Below are 23,532 nucleotides of genomic sequence, written 5' to 3'. Positions count from 1 at the left end.
AGAAAATATGCTTTCCAGTATGTTTGTAAATTTTTTATTAAACTGTGCTTTTGAGTGCTTCATTTTTGCAGTGAAGGACCATGCCCTTTGAATATATAGGAACATTTGCCATTTATTATGTAGTAAGACTTTGGGAGTTTGTCAATTTATAACTTATACAGCACCGCTATCCTGAGAGCCAAGTTTCCCAGAATCTCGCAATCAGGCAGAAATGAAGGATGGAGATAACAATTCATTGATTATCCCCATTACAATCTCACATATAAATCTTCAAATTATGTTCCAGATCCTGCACTTGGCAGGGAACTGAACTGGATGACCTCCAAGATTCTGTCTGACCCATTCAATTGTATGCTTCTATATCCTTAATTTTTTAAAGAATGACTTCATACCCTCCAACATTACTCTGATGAATATAGGGACGTCCCATTCCATAATGATAATTTTACTATTTATACCCCAGACATCTTATTGGGTTACCCCAGCGCTCTGGGCAGCTTCCAACATGTACAAAAACATAATAAATCATTCAACATTTAAAGAACTTCCCTATACAGGATTGCCTTCAGACGGCTAGGGGGTTGGATAACTCCATGCCCTCCAACATTTCTCCAATGAAAATAGGGACATCCTAAGGAAAAGTGGGACGTTCTGGGATCAAATCAGAAACCAGGATGGCATCTCTAAATCAGGGACATCCCTGGAAAATAGGGACACTTGGAGAGTGAGGTTTCCATAGTTTCTGTGCAGTGGTTCTGCTCCAAGTCATTATACAAAATCAGTCTCTTAGTCTTCATAGACTGTTAGCAGCTCTCCAGGGTCTTGGACAGTTCCTGTCAATGCTACCTGAGATGCCAGCGGCTGATCCTTCTGCATACGGAGCAGGCACTTTACAACTGAGCTATGGCCCCCTCCCCATTGTTTATTTACCATATCCACACTACAGAAAACAATACTTTTCAGTAAGGTTTCTTGGTAGTATAATATATACCTGCTGATTTTATTTTACACTGGCATTTCCTAACCCTTGGCAGGAATCTATCCCAAGTGAAGTTCTGCATCGAGACTTAATTCCTTAGGGAGTGGTGATGCTGTGCTCTCCAGATGGCATTTAACAACCTATTGCATTGTTTGTGGTCTTCTCGCTTCTACTTTGCTTTGTGCTGCAAGGCAGCACCACTTCTGCTTTGGTCTTGCCAGATGGCGTGTGTCTTCACAGTTGAGTCCTGCTTTTAGAAATTGCTTATCCTTAAGCAGGTGTTAATTGATGGCTGTTCGGAAGCAATTTGGAAATATATTGCGCTTGAAAAATATGCTCTTTAGCTAATGGTAATGGTGTAAACAAACTGAAGGCAATCATATATCATGTTTGTAAATAAAATAACCCTCTGTATTTGCAGCATTACCTGACGTGTTTCAGTGGCACTATAGCAGTGCCCTTCTTGCTAGCAGATGCCATGTGTGTTGGACTTGACCAGTGGGCTACTAGCCAGCTGATTGGGACCATATTCTTCTGTGTTGGAATCACAACTTTGCTGCAAACAACGTTTGGGTGCAGGTAAGTTAAGAGGATGATATTTGACTGCCTGTTAACTGTTTAGAGGTACACCTCTCCCTATCCCATTCAACTAGTTCAACTTTGGCCAGTGATTCAAGAATTAGTGCAGCTTAAATAAAAAAGTAGGTCAGAAATAAATAGCCCGCCTGAGTATACATGTTAATTTATTAAAACAATAATTAGCTATTGAAACGTTTTTTTAAAAAGCATGACTGATATTTCAAATATCTGAATCATGTGAACCTGCCTTATGCCAAGTGAGATGGTTGGTCTACTGGTTTTCTCTTAAAAAACTCCGCTAGAGGCCCTTGCCATCCTTCTGGTCATTTCCCGAGAGATGCTACTAACGATAGAGCATGGAGCCTTCTGCTTGCAAACATGCACTTTGCCTCTGAACCAGGGCAAAGGGCCCTCGTCCAGCTGTGTGCATTTGTGGCACATTAGCTATCCAAAATGGGGACCAAAAGCAACAGCAACTGACCTCTTCTCAGTCGAAAATTCACTTCTCTGCCTTGCTAACTGGGGGTGATTCCAGCTCACTGTAAGCATTGAGGGGATAAACTAGTTGATACAAGTATGGTTGTGGAGAGCATGCACTGTTTTGTGGGTAGTTTTGCTCTCTGTGCCTTTCCAAAAATATATATTTAACTCCCACACCCCTCAAAAATATCCCTTGTGGTAGCAGGGAACTTCTTTCTATATATTTATCCTAAATGTAACAAAAATTTAAAATAATATTAACAATTCATTGTATTAGGCTCTTGTTATCTCCTTCCATGGCACCTGTTCTTCCAAGTAATATCAAGTCTTGGAGTCTTTCCCTCAAAAACAAGGTATTTGGCATAATTTACATATGAAATAGAATATTGGGTGGTAAGATAGCAGCAGCTCAGTAGGAGAGTTCAGTTAAGACTGTTTAAATAAACGAAGATGATTGAAGAGAATCTTCCCAAAGAAAAACCTCAAGTCCTGGGCAATACAATTTCAAGTTTCTTGAATTAAAGTAGATACGATCTAGTTTCATGTCAAGTGATCCACAGAAAGATATCAGTTGTACCAATCTGGGGTGGGGGGAGAGACACTTTTTGTCCTTTGTTTTTTCCTGACTTGCTCAGAATGTTCCTGCTATTTCTTCCAAGACATGATGCTATAGTTCCCAGAAAGGAAATCTTGCTCCTCCCTGTGAACTGCCCTGCCCTATAATTCTGACAAACCTTAAAAGTAGTTCTTCCCTGAGCAGAGGAAGCCCAAAGGCTAAGGCAACCATATGTAAAAATCTTTCTAAAAATGAGCACTAGAAGACAGAGCTCTCACTTCTGGTTTTCTCCCTGCAAAAATCAGTGCTAAGCATGGTTAGTGCTGGCACACTGCATCGTGATGAAAGCAGACTGGGGAAGTGAGATGGAGGGAGTGTGAGAATCTACACCACACAGCTGGTTTCCTAAGCGTGAACAGGAAATTTGAGAATGGTACTTCTGTACCAGACTACAGTCCTTTAATCTTCCCCTTTCTCTTTAAGTCAAACTTTTCTGTATTTTGCAAGCTCAAATTCCACTGGTACAAAAATACTTTAATGGTTTCTGGCTATTACTTCTGATTTTAAGAATCCAAGTTATTTACACCAGCATAGGTTCTTCTAAAAGACTGTTAAACATCTTCATTATTGCTCTTGCCACCTGGATGAACTCTAAATGTGCATTGGTAGAACATAAGTGAATAGATACAAGATTGTTTGTACGCTCCAGCCTTTAAAATAGTCTGTCAAAGTATCTCCAGATTTTCTCTTAAACCTTTTGGATTCTCTGTGTACCTCATTTTTAGAATGTTTTATGTTTGTTAATTAACAAAACGTATATACTGTTTGATTGTAACAAAACCTGTAACAAAGTAGCACTAATTCCTTCCACCCCACCCCGGTTATACTTGAAAGTATTTGCTGCATGCTAACTGACAGACATTTGACAAAGGGGTTATTGTGGCTGAACTATTTGAGAAGCAAGAAATGCACTTGTTAAGTCTGATATGTCTCACATGTCCTAAATGAATTTGCTCAGAGTAAGAAGTCACAGATTCTGTAAGATGCTAAAAAGATCAGTCCTTAATCACTATAAAAAGTGAACTCATGGCTTAAATGCAATTTGATTTAGGTATGTTTAGACATGGGCTGATTCTTATTTTTACCCCACAGAGAAGAAAGAAACCCTTTCTGGAACTAAATTCTAAACACTCAGTGATCTAACTTTTGAAGAATGTATTTAATTGCCTACACTTAATTAGAGGGCTTTTGAAAGGGTAATGTGAGGGAGAAGAGCAACAACTTTACCAGGGGCAGAGCACAAGAGCCAACAAAATCCCCGTGATATTGAGTCATTCGCCCAGCGTACCTCTCTGCTGTTACAAAGAAGAGTGTTCAGTTTTTGCTCATGTTATAAATCAGGCGAATATTCCTTTGTGTTTCTTCCAGCATTCACCTTACTTGATTGATATGGATAGTTGTGTGGGTTGCTGTTAAAAAGCAAAGGCCACGGCTTATTGCCTGTGCAAATTTGAGTTGTTTATGTGCACTTTATAAATAATGATATTCTGCCAAAATATCTTGTATAATACAGATATTACACTTCACAAAGTTTAATATGTTGTCACAGCACCTCTGTATGGTCAGAAATACATTGGGTTGTATCAACAGTGTCACTCAGATGATGGTAAGGCTTCTATCAGCAGAACGGCATGGGAATCTTTTGGCTATTCCTCTTCCCCCCCTTGTAGCTCCCCCCAACCCCCCCCCCCCATTATTCTGCTCTAGAACCAGGGGTTCCATGCCAACTTGAATAAAATATTGTGGGGGCCCAGATAAGGTAAGGCCCGCCTCGCATAATTGATCACATAACGCAGTGCACACACAGCCTTTGAATGGGAATGCCCATCAACTTTGCGGGGGCCAAAGCCCCTATGGCCCCTGGGAGTTGGCTCCTAGGTCTAGAACCTGTTTCTTCCTAGGGCATGGGGAAGAGATTTCTAACTTACCTCACACTATAAGGACTTGGGTGGGTAGGGACATTAAAAATGAATAGAATCATAGAGTTGGAAGGGACACTGAGGATCATTAATCCAACCCCCCTGCAATGCAGGAATATGCAGCTGTCCCTTACAGGGATTGAATATGCAACCTTCATGTGATCAGCACCACAATGAGCAATTTTGAAACAATTATTGAGACTGCCTTTTATCTGGATCTTGGAGCTCATGTAAAGGAGCCCTGCTGGACCATCTGGTGCAGTTTTCTCTGACCTCTGAACTATGCAAAGCCTGAGCATTTAGGACTTTGAATTCTACTGCATAATCAATACAAGACTACAGTATGGGGAAATTATTTATTAAACTGTTCATGCCACTTTCTAGAAAAAAAAAACCTCGCAGGAGTGGATTGTATTAAAAAATATTACTTACTTGTCTCTTTCATGAGAGAGCTCACTCTAATATTGCCATTTTGCTGATGGGATAATATAACACTGGCTGTGGCTTGTCAAAAGCCTCCCAAATAGTCCACAGATAAGCTGGGATGTGGACTCCTTCCTCACCCTCATTTATCTTATTGGTATTTAAGTCAACATTTTGTGTAATCTGGTCAAATGCATACTAACACATTCAAGAAGGACTTCTTCTGATTCTTCTTTTCCTTAGAGAAAAATCTGCGTGGAAGTTATGACACTGCACAAAAAGTTTGAGGTATCTCCTTTTTCTCTTTTTCTTTCTTTCAGGTTACCTTTGTTCCAAGCCAGCGCTTTTGCATTCTTGGCTCCTGCCAGAGCTATTCTCTCTTTGGACAAATGGAGATGCAACAACACAGGTAAGAAAAAGCAATTTCCATCTTAATCTTTCAGGTAGTTCAGAGTGGGAGATGAAACAGAGGAAAGTTGTCTCAATGCAGATTTAATCTAGGAGATCACATTGTCTAAAGAGTAGAAACCATATTGAATTTTGAAAATACCCAGACAAATGCAGCAAATTCCATAGCCTCTCCCCAGGGATTTGCACGCCAAACTGGGCTTCACATAACCTTTCCATGTTACTCTAGCATGCCAGTTTGGGCTTGACTCTAGCAGGTGAGTGAGAAGAGGTTGGTTTCAAGCTGGTTACTTACTATGTGAAGACTGTCTAACATGTTTTAGCCAAAGCTTTTGGTAAGGTTTTTGCTGTTCAAGTTGTTGTTGTTGTTACACACACACACACACACACACACCTCCCATCTGGCCTGGGTTTCCCCAGCCACTCAAGAGAGGTACCAGAATTTGTCTCACACTAGTATACATCACCTTGCCAACAAAGGCCCGTATAGTCAAAGCTATGGTTTTCCCAGTAGTGATGTATGGAAGTGAGAGCTGGACCATAAAGAAGGCTGATCGCCGAAGAATTGATGCTTTTGAATTATGGTGCTGGAGTAGACTTTTGAGAGTCCCATAGACTGCAAGAAGATCAAACCTCTCCATTCTTAAGGAAATCAGTCCTGAGTGCTCACTGGAAGGACAGATTCTGAAGCTGAGGCTCCAATACTTTGGCCACCTCATGAGAAGAGAAGACTCCCTGGAAAAGACCCTGATGTTGGGAAAGATGGAGGGCACAAGGAGAAGGGGACGACAGAGGACGAGATGGTGGGACAGTGTTCTTGAAGCTACAAACATGAGTCTGACCAAACTGCGGGAGGCAGTGGAAGACAGGAGTGCCTGGTGTGCTCTGGTCCATGGGGTCATGAAGAGTTGGACACGACTAAACGACTAAACATCAACAGCAACAACAACAAGTACACTCATTAAACAACTAAAAAAAAAAGTGTGGGCTGCTAGTAGTGATGGCTGTATGGATCCTGCATCTTCAGGGACTTCAGTGCCTAGATGCAATAGTGGGAGAGGAATGTTGCCTTCATCTCTGCATATGGGCTTCCAGTTGCTGGAAACCACCAGAGGGGAGATTGCTCTTGTGCTTGAATCCTCTTGTGCCCAAATCCTGCTTGCTGGTTTCCCATGGGCATCTGGTTGGCCACTGTAAGAACAGGATGTTGGACTAGATGGGGCATTGGCTTGATCCAGCAGGCTCTTCTTATGTTACTAATGTTGAATTCAATTGGCTACTATGGGAATTGGCATGGAATGATCCAGCAGGGCTCCTCTTATGAACATGTAACTCCCTCCCCATTTGCATGGGGGAGTTCTGCCCCCACCCTGACCCCTTTCCAGTGCCGAAAATGGCACACATGTGCATGGTCATATGCATGCCAAACGCACACAATTGGGGAGTTGCCTGTATTCTTTTATATACTTAAGTATAATGGTGTATGTATGACCTGTTTTACACAGCTGCCTAAATCTCCTCCTGTGGGTCTTCCCAAGCAATCTGAAAATATGTTGACGTATCTGTCTCTGCTCTTCTCTCTTCATGTTTCCTGAACCCCTAGCCACCAGTCCTGCTGGTGTATACAGTCCCAAGGGCAAATGTTAGTAGTCCCAACGGGTCAGGAAACACTGTCCATGTTCAATACTGAAAGCCATGTCCATAGTCCAACAGTCAGGCCAGGTCTCTGCCTCTGCCTCTGCAGCTGATCCAAGGGGTTCAGTCCTGTGAAGCTCTTAGGACAACCAAGCTGTGGTCATTCAACATGAGAAGTTGAGCAGACACAGCACCTCAGCTCTGCTTCTTTTTTATCCCTTGAATCTTGATTGCAGCATCTGGGCTTGATAAGGCAGGTGACCCTCACCTGTCCTGAGCCTAATCCACTGACACACCTCCTCCTAGGTCAGCTCTAGTGAGCTGGGCTGGAGGGTCTAGCCTGCCTCAGCCTCCTAGAGACCCATGTACCTACAGGACCGCCTCTCCTGGTATGCTCCGTGGAGGACCTTAAGGTCCTTAACATTTTGGAGGTCCCAAGTTGCAAGATGGGTAGATTGGTCTCAACTAGGGCCAGGGCCTTTTCATTACTGGCTCCAACTTAGTGGAATGCTCTGTCACAAGAAACTAGGGCCCTGCAGGACTTGACATCTTTCCACAGGGCCTGCAAGACAGAGCTGTTCTGCCTGGCCTTTGGTTTGGACTCAGTCTGACCCTTATGTTTCCCTCCCCTTATGGTTTTGATCTATGGGCTACTTTTAAAACGAGGCTGCATTTTAAATTGCATTTTAACCCGTATTTTAAATTGGTCCCCCCCCCCCATTATGTTTTTACTGTAATTTTACTGGTCTTAGCCGCCCTGAGCCCAGCTCTGGCCGGGGAGGGCGGGCTATAAATAATAATAATTATTATTACTAGAGCATACATGGCACTGCTCTCTACGCCTCAGAGTCTGCCATGTTCGTGGAGTCGGGGGGCCCCTCTGGCTGTGGGGATGGGTCCTGCTCCTCTGGTTCCTGTGCACTGACCCTCATCCCCTCACCATCCTCTGCCCCCCCCCCACGTGTGTTTGTGAAAAGAAGCTAGCCTCGAAAGTACAGTTTGAACTTGGCTTTTTCTACTAACTATAGTTGAGCATAACTGTAGTCTGGATGTCACAAACAAGCTGTGGTTTGTCTAAAAAAGAGTAGTAGAACCCAAACTCCACATGGCCATGCCAGAGGAGGAGGAGGTAGTTGGTTCCATGGTTATGGTAAACCATTGTTTATTCACAGCAAACACTAAAGAATGAGCCTGATTTCTACTCTGAAAACCCATTTTTTATTATTCCTGCCTTGCTTATACAACATTTTTATAGCATTATTTGGAGCGACAGTGTCTTGACTACACTGGCAAGTCTAAGGAAACTAGAACATGATAATTTTTTGTGATGGTGGGGTGTGTGTGTGTGTTTGTTTCTGTGTGTGTTCATTCTCCTACGTATATTCTTTCTGACAGGTCTTAACAGGGCAAACAAGTATAAAATAGCACAAAGTACTTTTGGAAATAATTGGCATGTTTACATGACTAGAGGCCAGGGCCAGATCTGTTACTTAAGACTACAGTGCAGCCAACGCTAATATTGCACTTGATGAGAAACAACTGTCCTATGAAGAAAGAGAGTAGCAACAGTGTCCACATTCTTAGCTGATTGCTTGCCTTTTCTGAAGGGGCTACAGGTTCTTTTCCTGAGCATTTGAAAGCAGAAACCATTTTTGGAATGGTTAGAGAGAGCCTACAAGTCCCAAACGGGAAACTGGTCCAGTGATTACATAGGTTTTTGTTTTTCCTTGCTGAATGTGTCACGGCCCAGCAAGGAAGCAGAATAGGAAAGCACTCTGCTACAGATTGACCAAGCCCAGATGACTCAGGGCAACTTTGCCTTGAAGCACCTTTGGGAATTAAAATATATGCTGGGTTCCCAGGAAAGCCTAAACAGATATCTAAGAAGATTATGTTGAATCTTTTTTGAGATGGTGGCCTATCATTAGTTCCAAAGCTTGCAAAGAGTTCTTACCTCATCTTCCAAACAACAAGCATTCATGAAAAGCCATTTTTGTTCCCATGTTGCAGTGAGCAATTAAGGCTGAGAGGTCAGCTCTATAAGTCCTTGGTTGAACTGAGATTTGAACTCATTTTACTTGACATTGCAGGAAGTAGTTTGGCAGTATGGTAGGAGGTCCTGTGACATGCGGAGGAGCCAGAGGGAGGGGCATTGTTACCACCAGTAGTTAAAAATCTCAAAAATACAGTGTGTAATACATTCACCAAGATTCAGGGTCCTTATTCTACAAGAGTGATTTTTGTGTTGAGTAAATGTAGTGGAAGAAGAAGCACACTTTCAACTGTATCTGCAGCTGCAAGAGAGGTTGGCATATTCACCAAGTTTGATAATTCACAAATATTCAATATGAATATGATATTTTGGGCTGGGGAGTGTTGCCTCAGTTTTCCTGATTGACTCGCCTTGGCTGGCTTCATGCACAGACAAGGAGACACATGTCCATACGCTGCTCAGCTGAAGTCCTAGTTCCTTCGTAGTCCTGCAAATCCTCTTTTCCAAATGGATGACAATAAAAAGGCAAACACTTCCAAATTCTAAAATAATAATCTCAAAACAAGTGTACAAAATAATATGCTTTCAATTTTGTTTGTATAATAGTTGTGCTGCTTTGGTTTTCTGGTTACAGAATCTGTTTTTCTGTAGAAGCTCAGGCCCCGCTGGGCATCAATGACACTGAGCATATATTCTTGTGTCCTAATTGCAGGATTTTAGGTCAAATAGCCTGACTGCAGCTCTAATAGATCAGGATGGCTACATTCTGCATGCCTCAGGGAAGAGCTACTGTATGGAAATTAGGAATCATAAATATAGAACATTTTGTTTATGAAAAGAATCTTTGTTCTTTCTTCCTTGACCACTTCTAACCTTCATGACGTGTCAGACGGGAGCTGCTATTGCGGTCTAGCCATCCCAATTAACAGGCGACAGATCTGGAGAAATAATATGCAAAAGTCACTTTATCTGCACTCTGAATCACCCCTCTGCAGCTCTTAAGTGGACCTTTGCCTCCTTTTGTGCCAACTCTGGTTACTTGTCCATTCCTACTTTCAACAGTCTTGAAACTGGCATTAGAGATTAGCCCTTGAGGAATGAATTCATCTAGAACACAGCCTAAATACAGAATGAATGATTTACAAATTATGTGAGGGAACAAATAAACAACGATGGGGTGGTTTTTAAAAAGCAAAATATATAAAATGATGTCCATAAGAAGTACTGGGGGGTGGGGCAGATTGGTGGTGGTAGATTCTGTTCATTCACGAGAATGGCCAAACAGTTGGATTAAAGCTGTAGAAGGAAATAGGAGGTTCAGCACTGTACTAACCTCAGGAGCAACTCATATGAATGTTGCCTGTGCCAGCCTTTCTAGCCATGGCCAGTCAGATGCCAATTGATCACTGACAAGCAGATTCTGGAGGTGATGACTGTGCCTTGGTCTTACTACCCAACACCTGGTATTTGGGGGTATCATGGTTCAGTATCAAGAGAGCAAGTTGCTAAAGTTCTGCAGTCGTCTTTCTTGGAGATTTTCATAGAAAGGTTGGACAGGTTGGGGATGCCTGAAGCAAACTATCCTCTTTGTGTTGTAATTCTGGACTTGGGCACCTTCTTGTTTCATACAGAATTTAATGCTGGGGTGCATGGAATCGTTGTGCTTTATTTTGCCGTAATGCGAAATATTTCTTTTTGCCTTCCTAAGCTGTAATGATTACCAATGGAACAACAGAGCTGCTGCATACGGAACATATCTGGTACCCTAGGATACGAGAGGTAACTTGCACCATGTAGTCAGTGCCATGTCTTCACTTCAGTAGGTTCTTTTCATCCAGATGCCCTGCTGCCTTGAACTGTTGAAATTGTTACCCTTTTTCGTTCTTCTCTTTGCATGTAACTTTTTCTGCACATTCGTTACATGCAGGTTTTAATCTTTTCTGTATGTTAATTGTGCCTGCGAAGCCCCCTCCCCCTCCCCAAAACAGCTTGAGGTGCACTATGGTCTTGATGGAGACATGCTCCCATGTCAGGGGAGTCTGGCATTCTGCATCTTGTGATATGCTCATCTGACCAGTCATAGCCAAAATAACAAATTAGCTTCTAACAAATTACTGGATTGTCTCTGCTCTGCAATGAGGATAATCCGCATTTATTGTGTTTCTGTTTTGGAAAGCCAGGTACAATTGTAAGGAGTGCCCAGTTTCCCCAAAGCCATGTGTAGTTTTGCTATTCGGTTTCTCCTTCTCCTCTAATGATCATTCTTTTGATGCAAATATCCATAAGAATCCAGGAGAGTTGTCTCACTACAGGGGGAAAAAATAGAATAGACTCCCAGTTCACATGTGTGTCATGGAACTTTTCTCCCATCCCATTGCTTTGGGCTGCCAGTTATTCCTCAATTTAAAAACATCCCCTCTCTCTTCCCCATCTTCAAACCGTAGTTCCATCCTGCCAAGAGGCCTGCAGCCAAGGGGGGGCTGGCAGTCTCCTGAGACCACAGCGCTGCTCTATGCCAGCTTCTAAAGAGCACGTGTGACCAAATGCATCATACACTCTGCCCCTAGGAGCTAAGAGCATCACCTCCGTGGCGCCACCAGCCCTTGCCGGTTCGATCTGAGAGCTTTAAAGGTTAGCTTGGAACCCAGGTCTTCCTGTATGACAGTGTGATGTGCTATGGACACAACGGCCAGGCTGGTCTAATGACCCCCGTTGTGCATTGAAAGCAAGCAGTGTGCTTAAGCGGTAAGAGGAAGTGGATGAAGTTGGGAGCTTTGCTATTGATCCGACTTCTGTTGGTACCACAGAACATACCTCTGACCTTCAGATATTCTTTAGCCCAGAAAACATCTGCTTAAGCACCTAGCTGAATAACACATGCCATTGCCCAGTTCTGCCTAGTCACTGAATTATTTGACTTGCAGTTCATCCACCCATTGAAAAAAAACAAAAACCCTCAGAAGCATAGAATTTCTTTAAAAATCTAAATTACTATTATTTTTCTCTGTGTTCAGATCCAAGGCGCTATTATTATGTCATCTTTGATAGAAGTGGTGATTGGGTTCCTGGGCCTGCCAGGAGCGCTCCTGAGATACATTGGACCTCTGACGATTACACCAACTGTGGCTCTCATTGGGCTTTCTGGCTTCCAGGCCGCTGGAGAAAGAGCAGGCAAACACTGGGGCATAGCCATGCTGTGAGTATCCTTTGTCCCTCAACAGTTGATGAAGTGCCGTCAGTCAGTATAAAACAGCCAATGTCTGTCACTACTGATCATTGCCTCTCCTAGGGGGTACTAAGGGCCATTATCTTCAAATGAAGATGAATCTATGAAATGAGAATCCTTCTAAGTAATAATAATAATAATAATAATAATAATTAATAATAATAATTTTTATTTATATCCCGCCCTCCCCAGCCGAAGCCGGGCTCAGGGCGGCTAACAACAATACAACAGTACAACAGTACAACACAACACAACACAACACTCTAAAATCATTCATTATAAAATTGATTCAAATCAAGCCACTGGCAACCATTGGGCCAGAGCTCCGCGAAGATTGCCGAGGGAGGGAGTCAGGCTGTTCCCTGGCCAAAGGCCTGGTGGAACAGCTCTGTCTTGCAGGCCCTGCGGAAAGATGTCATATTCTAAAGATGTTATATTCTAAAGTATTTCTTAAGCAATGGTGTGCTGGCTTTCCAGATGCCTAAAACAGCTAACAATGTAGTAGTGTCAGACTGGGAACTGGGAGACCAGGGTTTGAATCCCCACTCAGCCATGAAGCTTGGCCAGGGTGGGCACAACTACCAAGAAGGCCCTCTGCCTCATTTTCTGTAACATCACTTCTCACAATGAGGTAACTGCCAGAAGGCCCTCGGAGCTGGATCTCAGTGAATGATGGGGGTGGAGGCACTCCTTCAGGTATACAGGGCCAAAGCCTTTTAGGGGTTTAAAGATCAGCACCAAAATTTGAATTGTGCTCAGAAACGTCCTGGGGTCCAATTTAGATCCTTTAAGACCGGATTTACATTGGATCCCAGTACATTTCCAATTCAGCAGCATCCCACTACTATTACAGAAAAAATGATTATGAGGCCTGGTGTTAACACTTTGCTCACAGAACTGTGGCATATTCATATGTTCAGAAGCAGAACATCATTCTTAACTCCTCTTGCAATCTACATGCATATTCTACCCCTCCTGTAAGTTCTAGGTTCAGTGGCCATGTCTAAAATGCTACCAATAAATTCCAAGAAATCAGAGTAAATGTGACTATTAGGAAAACTGTCTTCATTCCAAGTTGATCACTCAAATATTACCAGAATTGTTGATAATGTTTTTGTGTATGTGTGTTATCACCTGACCACAAGGCAGTCTCCAGGCAACTTACAATCAAGTTTAAAAACATACAAAACTGTTGGAATTTCAGTGTTTGTTTTTAGCCATCAAATTGGGACATCAATCACCAGGGACCGCAGGGAAGATTATCAGCAACCCAAAGCAGCCCTACCATTAAAGCCTTGGGTCAAGGGCCAGGTTCAAGTGAAATGGATTATTGACTCTTGGGGCACAGACAGACCTCTTAAATCAATGTTGTTATAGGAAGCAAGGCAGCCCTGAATTCACCCTGTCTCTGCAGTCTGACTCTGACCCACTTAATAGCAGGTGTGGATTGGAATGATGCATGAGGAGGTACAGCCTGGTAGCTCTGGCAACAGTGATCCCAGCCCCCGCCTCTCAGCTTGAGGACAGTATGAGGGTATTGTTTGCCATAATCATCAGTGGCAAAACGGACCTGCAGTTTCAGTACATTTACTTACATGATTCTGATGGCTAGGTAAAGGTAAAGGTACCCCTGACCGTTAGGCCCAGTCGCGGATGACTCTGGGGTTGCAGCGCTCATCTCGCTTTATTGGCCGAGGGAGCCGGCGTACAGCTTCCGGGTCATGTGGCCAGCATGACTAAGCCACTTCTGGCGAACCAGAGCAGCACACCGAAACGCCGTTTACCTTCCCGCCGGTGTAAAAAAGTGTATGAAAGAGTAGAAGCTGGTCTTAGGATGTTGGTGAACCCTCTTCACACAAGCGCACCCCCCCAAAAAAAAACAACAACACCCCAGCAACTTTGTATAAATAATTTGACAGCACTAGATCAAATGCTGTTCCATAAAGAAGTCATATTTTAAAACTACCATTAAGGCTTTCACGTTTTTAAAAAAACAGCACAAGAAAGCTTTCTTTTTTTTTACTCATTCATGCTTAGCAGAAGGTCATGGTATCAAATGATGCCACTGCAGAGTTCAGATCCTTTGTGCCTGAAGGAGAAGAACAAAGGTCTTTGTCTGTTTCCTTTTGAGTTGAAGGTGATTTCAGCCTCACTCTTTTATATACTGGGATGTAACCTGCCCTCCTAGAATTTCAGGGAAGTTTGTTCAGGAATTTGTAGCTGTGTTCTCAGTGGATTAGCATTTCTCGAAGCTATGTTTGGCACTTAACATAAAGACAGCCTTCTTCCAGCATAGGAAGTCTGAACATGTATAATGGCACACACATTTTGTTGATAGGTGCATTCTGAGGATTTGGTTATGTAATTGGAAGCCTGCTTATTTCAGAGGCTAACAATTTAGACCTTAAGTTTGCTTACTTTGGCCATTGTTTCACATCCTGTGGCAGCCAAGTGAGGAAGCATGGCCCCTGAGCAATGCATTTATTTAATTGATTTATTGAGCCTTTCTTGAGCTCAAGGCAGCTTACAGGCAGTGTTAATGCAGCTTAAAACACATTATAGAAACAAGCATAGAGGATGAGATATCAGTCTAGCCCCTCCTGTCCCCCTATTAAGCAATATATAAATACTTAAAATAAAAATAAGGGGAAATTGCAGGTCCCCACACAGTGAAGATCTTGACCCTGAGCTTAAAAAGAGACCCTGGCTGCCTAACCTTAAAAGAAAAAACATTCATCTCCCAACTACCCTACTGACATTTTGCAGGCCCGTAACTTTAAGGAGACCGAAGATTAGATTTCTTTTCAGCACTGGGCAGGGTTGTTGTTGTTGGTTTTGGTTTTGCTTCACTTCCTAAAATGTGGATTTCGGCAAGACTTCAAAACATGCTAAAGCCTAAGCCAGCCTCCCACGGTAGTAAGTTTGCTTCTCTCCCAGACAAAACTTCATCTGTTCTAGGGGGCATAAGTTTTGCAGGCGGAAAGGCAAATTCACTGTGGGATTTCAGTTCTTAAAGCTTGTGAGCGGAACAAATTAAATTAAGCTTATGCTTATAAAGCTCATTAAAGAAAGAAAGAAAGGAAAAAATGGCAACATTAAGTAACTTTTTCATTTTAAAAGGCTAATTCCTTACTTTCTCTGACTAAAAATAAAAACTTTTGCCATGATACAATTCTGTTTCTGCAGTAGTTACTGTACTTTAAATATGCAGTTTTACTGTAGTTTTAAATATACTACAATAAAACTGAGAGGTGATATGATAGTCATCTTCAAAAATCTAAAGATGTATTCCAAGGAAGGTGGACCAAGTTAGTTTTCTCCTGCTCCAGAAAGTAGGACGCAAGCCATTGGATTCAAGTGGCAAGGAAGGAGATTCTGACTAAGCACGAGGAATAAATTTATGACAGTAAGAGCTGTTCGACAGTGGAACAGACTCTCTCAGAAGGTGGTGGACTCCTTGGAGGATTTAAAGCAATGGTTGGGTGGCCACTTGTCAGGGATTCTTTAGTTCTCTACATGGGGCTGCCCTTGAAACTAACCCAGAAACTCCAGCAGGTGCAGAATGCGGCGGCGAGACTCCTTATGGGGTCCTTGCCACGGGATCACATTCACCCAGTGCTATACCAGCTGCACTGGCTCCCAGTGGAGTACAGGGTCAGGTTTAAGGGGCTGGTTTTAACCGTTAAAGCCCTATACGGCCTAGGACCCTCGTACCTATGGGACCGCCTCTTCTGGTATGCCCCATGGAGGACCTTACGGTCTGCTAACAACACCTTGAAGATCCCGGGCCGCAGGGAAATTAGACTGGCCTTGACTAGAGCCAGGGCCTTTTCGGCCGTGGCCCCGGCCTACTGGAACGCTCTCCCACAAGAGACCAGAGCCCTGTGGGATTTGACATCTTTCCGCAGGGCCTGCAAGACGGAGCTATTCTGCCAGGCCTTTGGGCAGGATGCAGTTTGACTTACTTTCCTTTGTATTAAACAAGCCCGAAGGAGGCCCCCAACCCGCTCACAGGTCCTTGTATGATCAGTGGAAACAGCTGGCCCTGGCAGTTATTAACCACTCTCAATTCCACCCTGATAATTGCCACCTGCCCGGATTTTAACTTGCTTGAATTAATTTTAAGATGTATTTTAATTTATTGATGTCTGTTTTTATGCTTATTGTGTTGTTTTTATGATGTTAGCCGCTCTGAGCCCAGTCTCGGCCAGGGAGGGCTTGATACAAATAAAAAATTATTATTATTATTATTATTATTATTATTATTATTAGTTGCAATTCCTTCATTGCAGGGGATTGGACTAGATGATCCTTGCATCCCTTCCATCTCTGTTATTGTAAGCACAGCAGCAACTGCTAGAAACTGCAGTTGCTTCTGTTGGCTAACTATTACCTCAGTGAAGAGTTAATTGATTCCTTAACTTTTCTCCTTCCTCTCCTTTCTCTAGGACTATTTTCCTAGTGCTATTGTTTTCTCAGTATGCCCGAAATGTCAAGTTCCCATTACCCATCTATAAATCAAAAAAAGGATGGACTGCATACCGATTACAGCTTTTTAAGATGTTTCCTGTAAGTTCTCTCTTCAGCTTTCACTGTGTTTATTGTTCTGTCTACTGGTGTTTATTTTAGTGTAATTTTATTTATTTTACAAAATTTGTATACTGCTTAACTGTGCATAAAATCTCCAAGCAGTTTACAAAGAATATAAAGTTTGCATTTCAAATGTGAATAAAAGTCAACAGTAAAATCTAGTTTTTAAAAAGCAAAAAGAAGAAAACCAACAGATAGAAATATTCATTGTAAACTAAATTTACAGTTTAAAGTACACGCCAACTTTATATGTCTCAGTAGACTTGCATAAACAGAGCAGGAACAAAAAGGAAGTTCCAGAGTGTCGGAACTGTGACACTAAAAGATGAGAACATTATGTGGCCCTTGTAAAAATGGCTGAGTGGGTACATATGTGGCAAAGTGATCCTTCAAGTAAACTGGTCCCAATATGATAATGGCTTTATATTCTAATAGTAACATCTTCAACTTGGGCTAGTAACCAGTTGGCAGCCAGTGTAGAACTCTGAGCACGGGTGTTAGATGCTGACAGAATCCTACTCCTGTAAGCATTAAATGCAGCAGCGTGGTTGCTAACTGCAGTTTCTGGACGAAGCTCAAGAAAAACCCCATATAGAGCGCATTGCAGTAATCCAACCTTCAGTGTCACCAACGTCGCAGCTGTTGTGATTCAGCTAACCAGGTCCAGGGATTGCTGCAGCTTCTCATGCGAGTTGGAGCTAGTAAAAGGGACTTCAAGCAACTGATGTTACCTCTGCTTCCAGCGACAAAGCTGGATCCAGAAGCATCCCCAGACCACATACCTGCTTCTTTAGGGCAAGTGCAACCCCACCCAGGGCAGGCAACTGGCTGATTTCTCAGAAATGGGAAACAATCACCCACAGTGTCCCGGCTTGCTGGGTTTCAAGCTCAGTTTAGTTTCTCTCATCTATCCCATCACTGCAGCCAGGAACTGGTTCAGGGCCCACGGGGCCTCTCCTGATTCAGGTCTTATGGAGAAAGAGCTGAATTTCATTGGCATGTTGATGGCACCTTGCCCCAAATCTCCTCATGACCATTCCCAGCATCTTCAAGTAGTTATTCAAAAGACCATAAATTATTTAATCAGCAAAAGACCCGGGAGAAGAGTAATGTTTTTGCCTAGTGCCTGCAAATTTGTAATGAAGGCACCAGATGAGCCTTCCTGGGGAGAGCATTCCACAAATGGGGAGCCACCGCAGAAAAGGCCCATTCTCATGTTGCCACCCTCTAGACTTTGAACAGAGGAGGCACACAAAGAAGGGCCTCAGCTGATGATCACAGGGCCTGGTTTAGTTCATATGAAGAGAAGTGGTCCTTGGTACTGCGGTCCTGAGCTGTTTATAGGTCAACATCAGCACTTTGCATTGGGTCTGGAAACTAATTGGCTGCCAGGGGAGTTAGGCCAGATTGACTTTATGTTCTGAAACCATCTTGCCCCAGTGAGCAACCTGGACACTGAATTCTGAACCATCTTCAGAGGCAGCCCCATGTATAATGTGTTCCAGTCATCTAACCTTTCAGTTACCAGAGCCTAGACAACAGACGCTAGGCTATCCAGATAGGCTATCCAGATAGGGGTGCAGGTGGGCCTCTAACCAAAACTGATGGAAGGCACTCCAGACCACCCAAGCCACCTGAGTCTCATGTGAAGGGGATTCAGGACTGCAATGAAGGATGTGGAAAGAATGGTAGCAAAACCATTCACTCTCCAAGGCATGGAAATTCAGGCTCAGTCAGTGAAAATTATTGGCATTCACTTCAAGTTACCCACTTAAATGGTTTTTAAAAGAATTAAGCAGATTTAGCTATCGGGTCTGTTGATGGCAGTTTAGCTGAACGGAGCCTCCATGTCCATCAGCCGTGTATCTCTGATAATCAGATGCTGAGAATGAACAGGGGGTGGCCATCACCTTGATACCCTGCTTGTGAGTTTGGCCGCAGTTTCAGATAATGCTAAATCCAGTTCCTAAAGAGCTCTACAGAGTGTGCTACAGCACCCCACCCCACCCCAAATCAGTTTATTTATTCTTCAGCTAGCCCTCTGGGATCCACTCATTTTATTTTTGTAAATTGTTGTGAGTTTATCAGCGTGCACAATGCTTAGTTTTGTCTTAAAAGGATTAATGGCGCTCCTTTAAGTGCTTATTTGGAGATATTCCCAGGTTGGGGAAATTGTATGAAAGGATCCATTTTGAACTAGAAGGGTCTTTTAAAAATTGTAAAGGGAATGTGCTCACAAAATCCTTGATGCAACAACTCCCCACCACCAGTTTGAATATTATTATGCAGAGTTGGTAAGGAGATCCTCTGTGGGCAATTATTGTTTCCTTGCTGGTGTGCTTTAAGCCCCTTTCTGTTCCCACTGCAGATCATTCTAGCCATTCTGGTATCCTGGCTGCTGTGCTTCATCTTCACTGTGACAGATGTGTTTCCACCTGATAGTACAAAATACGGATTCTATGCACGCACTGATGCCAGGCAAGGAGTGCTTTTGGTAGCTCCATGGTTCAAGGTTCCTTATCCATGTAAGTGTATTTAGCAAGCACTTAAGGGAGAGTTTCCCACAAAGCTTTGCTCTTTGATACAATTACTCCAGACTTACATTAGTTTATTTTTTTTCTGCACCTTGCATGAGTACAGAAGAAGTTACCTGGTCACTGGCATGTGCTTGCAGAAATGAGAGTTTGTGATTCGGCTCCCAAGTTGCTGCCAGGTCTTTGGTTCAGCTGCCCAAGATCTCCAGTGAAAAGGGAGCAAGGCTGTGAAAGATCTCTGTCTTGGAGATCTGCTGCCAGTGAGACTAGAGACGATACTGACATATCTGGGCTGGTGGTCTAAGGCAGTTTCATGCCTCTTGGTTTAACTGTGGTTTGAATTAAGCTGATGGTTCCCTTAGTGCTATGTCAGCAAAATAACCCCCTTTCTCTTTGGCCACACCATGTTTGGTAGGTCAGTTCTGAAGGCAGATTCCGCTTTACTGGGGGGGGGGGGGGGATCTGTATAATCTAAGATGAGAGTGGGCAACCGGCAGATGCAGTTCTCAAGGCAATCTGGTCCAATAACCTCTGGTAAAGGTTGTCCATGCTTTCACTCATGAGGAAAATAGACAGGTTGCATTAGATAAATATTCCACATTATTTTTAATCTAATTTTTGGATTTTAAAAATGTGATGTGCAGGTAAACCTATCTGTATGTGATGCTAATAAAACTGCTAAGGTAAAGGTAAAGGTACCCCTGACAGTTAAGTCCAGTCGCTAATGACTCTGAGGTTGCGGCACTCATGTCGCTTTACTAGCCGAGGCAGCCGACGTTTGTCTCCAGACAGTTTTTCTGGGTCATGTGGCCAGCATGACTAAGCCACCTCTGGCAAAACCAGAACAGTGCACGGAAATGTCGTTTACCTTCCCGCTGGAGGGTTACCTATTTATCTACTTGCACTTTGAGGTGCTTTTGAACCGCTAGGTTGGCAGGAGCTTATGACTGAACAATGGGAGCTCACCCCGTCACAGGGATTCGAACCGCCTACATTCTGATCAGCAAACCCTAGGCTCAGTATTGCAAAAGCTAAGCAGAGTACGGTATGGTTTCAAATTGGGTGGCGGACTGTGTGTTGAGACTCCCGCATTTCAGGGAGTTGGACCACATGACCCATGGGGTTCCACCTAAATCTACAACTCTGATTCTATGTAAATGCGTGTGGGAAGCCCTCCTGATGGTACCAATTCATTATACTGGCTAACTACATATGAAGTGTCAGTTTGTGTGGCATGACCACTGTTTTGAAAAGAAATGCTATTGCCCACCCCTAAAACCCAGAAATTAGCCATCCTATGAGCTAAGAGAACATTTTACACCTTAAAAGTCACTTTGCTTTAAATACAGTAAGAACGATTATGGGTTTTTTTGTCTTCACAGTTCAATGGGGATTACCTACAATATCAGCTGCAGGTGTGATAGGAATGCTCAGTGCCGTGGTTGCTAGCATCATTGAATCAATTGGCGATTATTATGCCTGTGCGAGGTTATCTTGTGCTCCTCCACCACCAATCCATGCAATAAACAGGTAAGCCTCCTGGAAAAGACTTTGCTTCCTTCTCACCCTTTGCTGTGCCCCATTTCCCTGGATTCAAAGTCCTAACTTCTTTCAGGTTTTGCAATATTATAGACTTTTGGGACCCAAAAATTCAGAACTGTAGCACATATGAGGATGAGTTTGCATGTGGATACTCATAACTCGATATTGCAGCATCAATTAGTGATGTCGGTGATCAAACTACCTTAATTGGTCAAATCCCACAGGCAGATTTCATATCACATTGACTTACTTCTAACCTGTTTTCACTAGGGACAATTACACGTTCATCCGCAAGTCAGAAAGTGTTGAATAATCAAGAAATGGTTCTATGGTTGTGTTTGCACTGAGCAGCCACAGAGAGAAAATCACTCCACTGCATCCTTCTCAATCATGTTCTGAATTCCTTGTGTCCTGCATTGCCCTGCCAAACATCCAGTTTGACTTGGCTTCAAAATATTTGAATTGGCAAGGTGGTCAGCTGACCGGCTAGCTGACTGCCTCTTTCTCTCTCCCCATCATGACTGTAAAGTTCAAGGTGTCTAAATACTTTTAGAATGTAGAATCAACATGTTTATTGATATGATGCCTTTCCATAAAAAAATATGCTCAAAGCACTGTACAATAGCAGTGGGAGCACAATGCATAGCAAAGATCAACAATCCTGATAACAATTCCATAACAAAAATAATATGCAACAATACGTAAGAAATACAACATCAGTGCAGTGACAAATTCGTACAGAACAATAATATATAATATAATAATGCATACATTAAAAACAGACCATTCAGTAGATGCTAGAATGAAAAAGAATCATACTGAGAAGCTAGATATCAATTTGTGACCCCTATGTAGTAGTAGTAGTAGTAATAATAATAATAATAATAATAATAATAATAATAATAATAATATTTTATTTATACTCCGCCCTCCCCAGCCAAGACGGCTTAGTGAAAGACAATAGCAGAAGTTTCATATGTAAAGACAAAAGTTAGTGTGAGTTTCCTTAAAACATGTTAGGCAGCTGAAAAGGACACAAGGAATCCAGAAAGTGAGAGTTGGCAAGAACTGCAGAAGAGGCAGAGATGAGAAGGTCAGGAAGAGGATGTCTCTAATGGGCTTGAGTTTTCTTGGATCTTTCTACTGCAAGCCAGGAGATGGTGTGGCTTTTTCCTGTTGCTTGTATGAGGTCGGGGGGGGGGGGAATCACTTTGTTTTATTTGTAGTACAGTCGTACCTTGGAAGTGGAACAGAATCCATTCCGGAAGTCCATTCGACTTCCAAAGCGTTCAGCTTCCAAAGTGCAGCTTTTGATTGGCTGCAGGAGCATCCTGCAGCTAATTGGAAGCCACACCGGACGTTCGGCTTCCGAAAATCGTTCGAAAACCAGAACAATCACTTCCGGGTTTCAATCATTTGGGATCCGAAATGTTCGAGTTCAAAGGTGTTTGGCTTCTGAGGTTCCACTGTATTCTGTGTTACAAATGCATAAGAATATTTGACCAGTTGATGACGTCTTTAACTGTAAAATACCCAGCCCTTAACTACAGTGGCTGCCAGTCTTGCTTGAGAGTCAGATAATAACTCCTTGACTGGTTTTCATGCTTTTCTAACATGCTGTATAGCGTAATCTCAACATTTTTCTTCTAATTGCAGGGGCATTTTCATAGAAGGCCTTTCCTGTGTATTAGATGGAGTGTTTGGCACTGGGAATGGATCTACTTCCTCTAGCCCCAACATCGGAGTCTTGGGGATTACGAAGGTACATATCTGTTCAAATAAGCTTGAGATTTATCACGGTGGGAGCTTCCCCTGCACATGCCTAGTGAAGAGAGAGGGACTTGCTCAAGAGCAGAGTTCAGTTAAAGTTGTACATAGAAAACACAGTCTGATTGTTATTATTATTTTAAAAATGCACCCTCTTGCAGTCAGAGTACTTAAAGATCAGTGAACATGAGATGTTTCACGTGTCCCTGCACGAAAAAGCTGGACTCAACTCTCCATTATCATTTGCAAATATGAAATGGGATGGTTGTTTCCACTTAAAACCTTTTCAACTCTGACTCCGGCCTAGTGGAACGCTCTGCCTCATGAGACCAGGGCCCTGCAGGATCTGATTTCTTTCCGCAGGGCTTGTAAGACAGAGTTGTTCCGCCTGGCCTTTGGCTTGGAGCCAATTTGATTCCCTCCCTCTCTTTCTTTTTTCCTTTCCTTCTCCTCCTGCGATGAGGCTACATTTTAATATTTTAATGTTTCAATATTTTAATGTTGTATTTTAATTTTGTTTTTAAGTTGTAATCATTCAACTTGTTTTTATTATTGCTTGTAAGCCGCTCTGAGCCCAGCCTTGGCTGAGGAGGGTGGGGTATAAATAAAAATTATTATTATTATTTATTAAGTGGAATGCTGGGGTGTGGTGAGTTAAAACACTATAAAAGTCACATGTGAAACCCCTTTGGGATCTAACAAGTGCCAACACCGATGATATTGTGACACTTGTTAAAATTGTATTCTTATTGTATATTGCATTTTAGTATATTAAAAATCACACTCCTTTTGTGTGCGAAACAATACATAAATTCAATAAATCTAATGTAATCTAAATAGT

General features: G+C 42.7%; 1 protein-coding gene and 1 long non-coding RNA gene across 12 annotated transcripts in view; one reads left to right on the top strand and one right to left on the bottom strand.

The window, feature by feature from the left end:
• LOC308483604 overlaps positions 1 to 23,532 on the bottom strand; it is a 90,342-nt gene that overhangs the window by 9,667 nt on the left and 57,143 nt on the right. The gene's annotated exons all lie outside the window — the stretch shown is intronic.
• Positions 1 to 23,532, top strand: part of SLC23A2 (solute carrier family 23 member 2) — an 83,315-nt gene that overhangs the window by 49,896 nt on the left and 9,887 nt on the right. For all 11 annotated transcript variants that reach the window (XM_081017400.1, XM_081017392.1, XM_081017397.1 and 8 more), the window contains 8 exons: positions 1,401 to 1,558; positions 5,317 to 5,405; positions 10,741 to 10,811; positions 12,047 to 12,228; positions 16,707 to 16,827; positions 19,217 to 19,373; positions 20,765 to 20,912; positions 22,581 to 22,686. In XM_081017400.1, the coding sequence (XP_080873526.1) occupies positions 1,401 to 1,558; positions 5,317 to 5,405; positions 10,741 to 10,811; positions 12,047 to 12,228; positions 16,707 to 16,827; positions 19,217 to 19,373; positions 20,765 to 20,912; positions 22,581 to 22,686 (1,032 nt within the window). The remainder of the gene's footprint in view (positions 1 to 1,400; positions 1,559 to 5,316; positions 5,406 to 10,740; positions 10,812 to 12,046; positions 12,229 to 16,706; positions 16,828 to 19,216; positions 19,374 to 20,764; positions 20,913 to 22,580; positions 22,687 to 23,532) is intronic.

The sequence above is a fragment of the Podarcis pityusensis genome (genome assembly GCF_964106645.2).
Source record: "Podarcis pityusensis genome assembly, chromosome: 8".
Taxonomy (NCBI): domain Eukaryota; kingdom Metazoa; phylum Chordata; class Lepidosauria; order Squamata; family Lacertidae; genus Podarcis; species Podarcis pityusensis.
The sequence above is the reverse complement of the archived record's forward strand: the minus strand, read 5'-3'. Positions and strand labels throughout refer to the sequence as shown.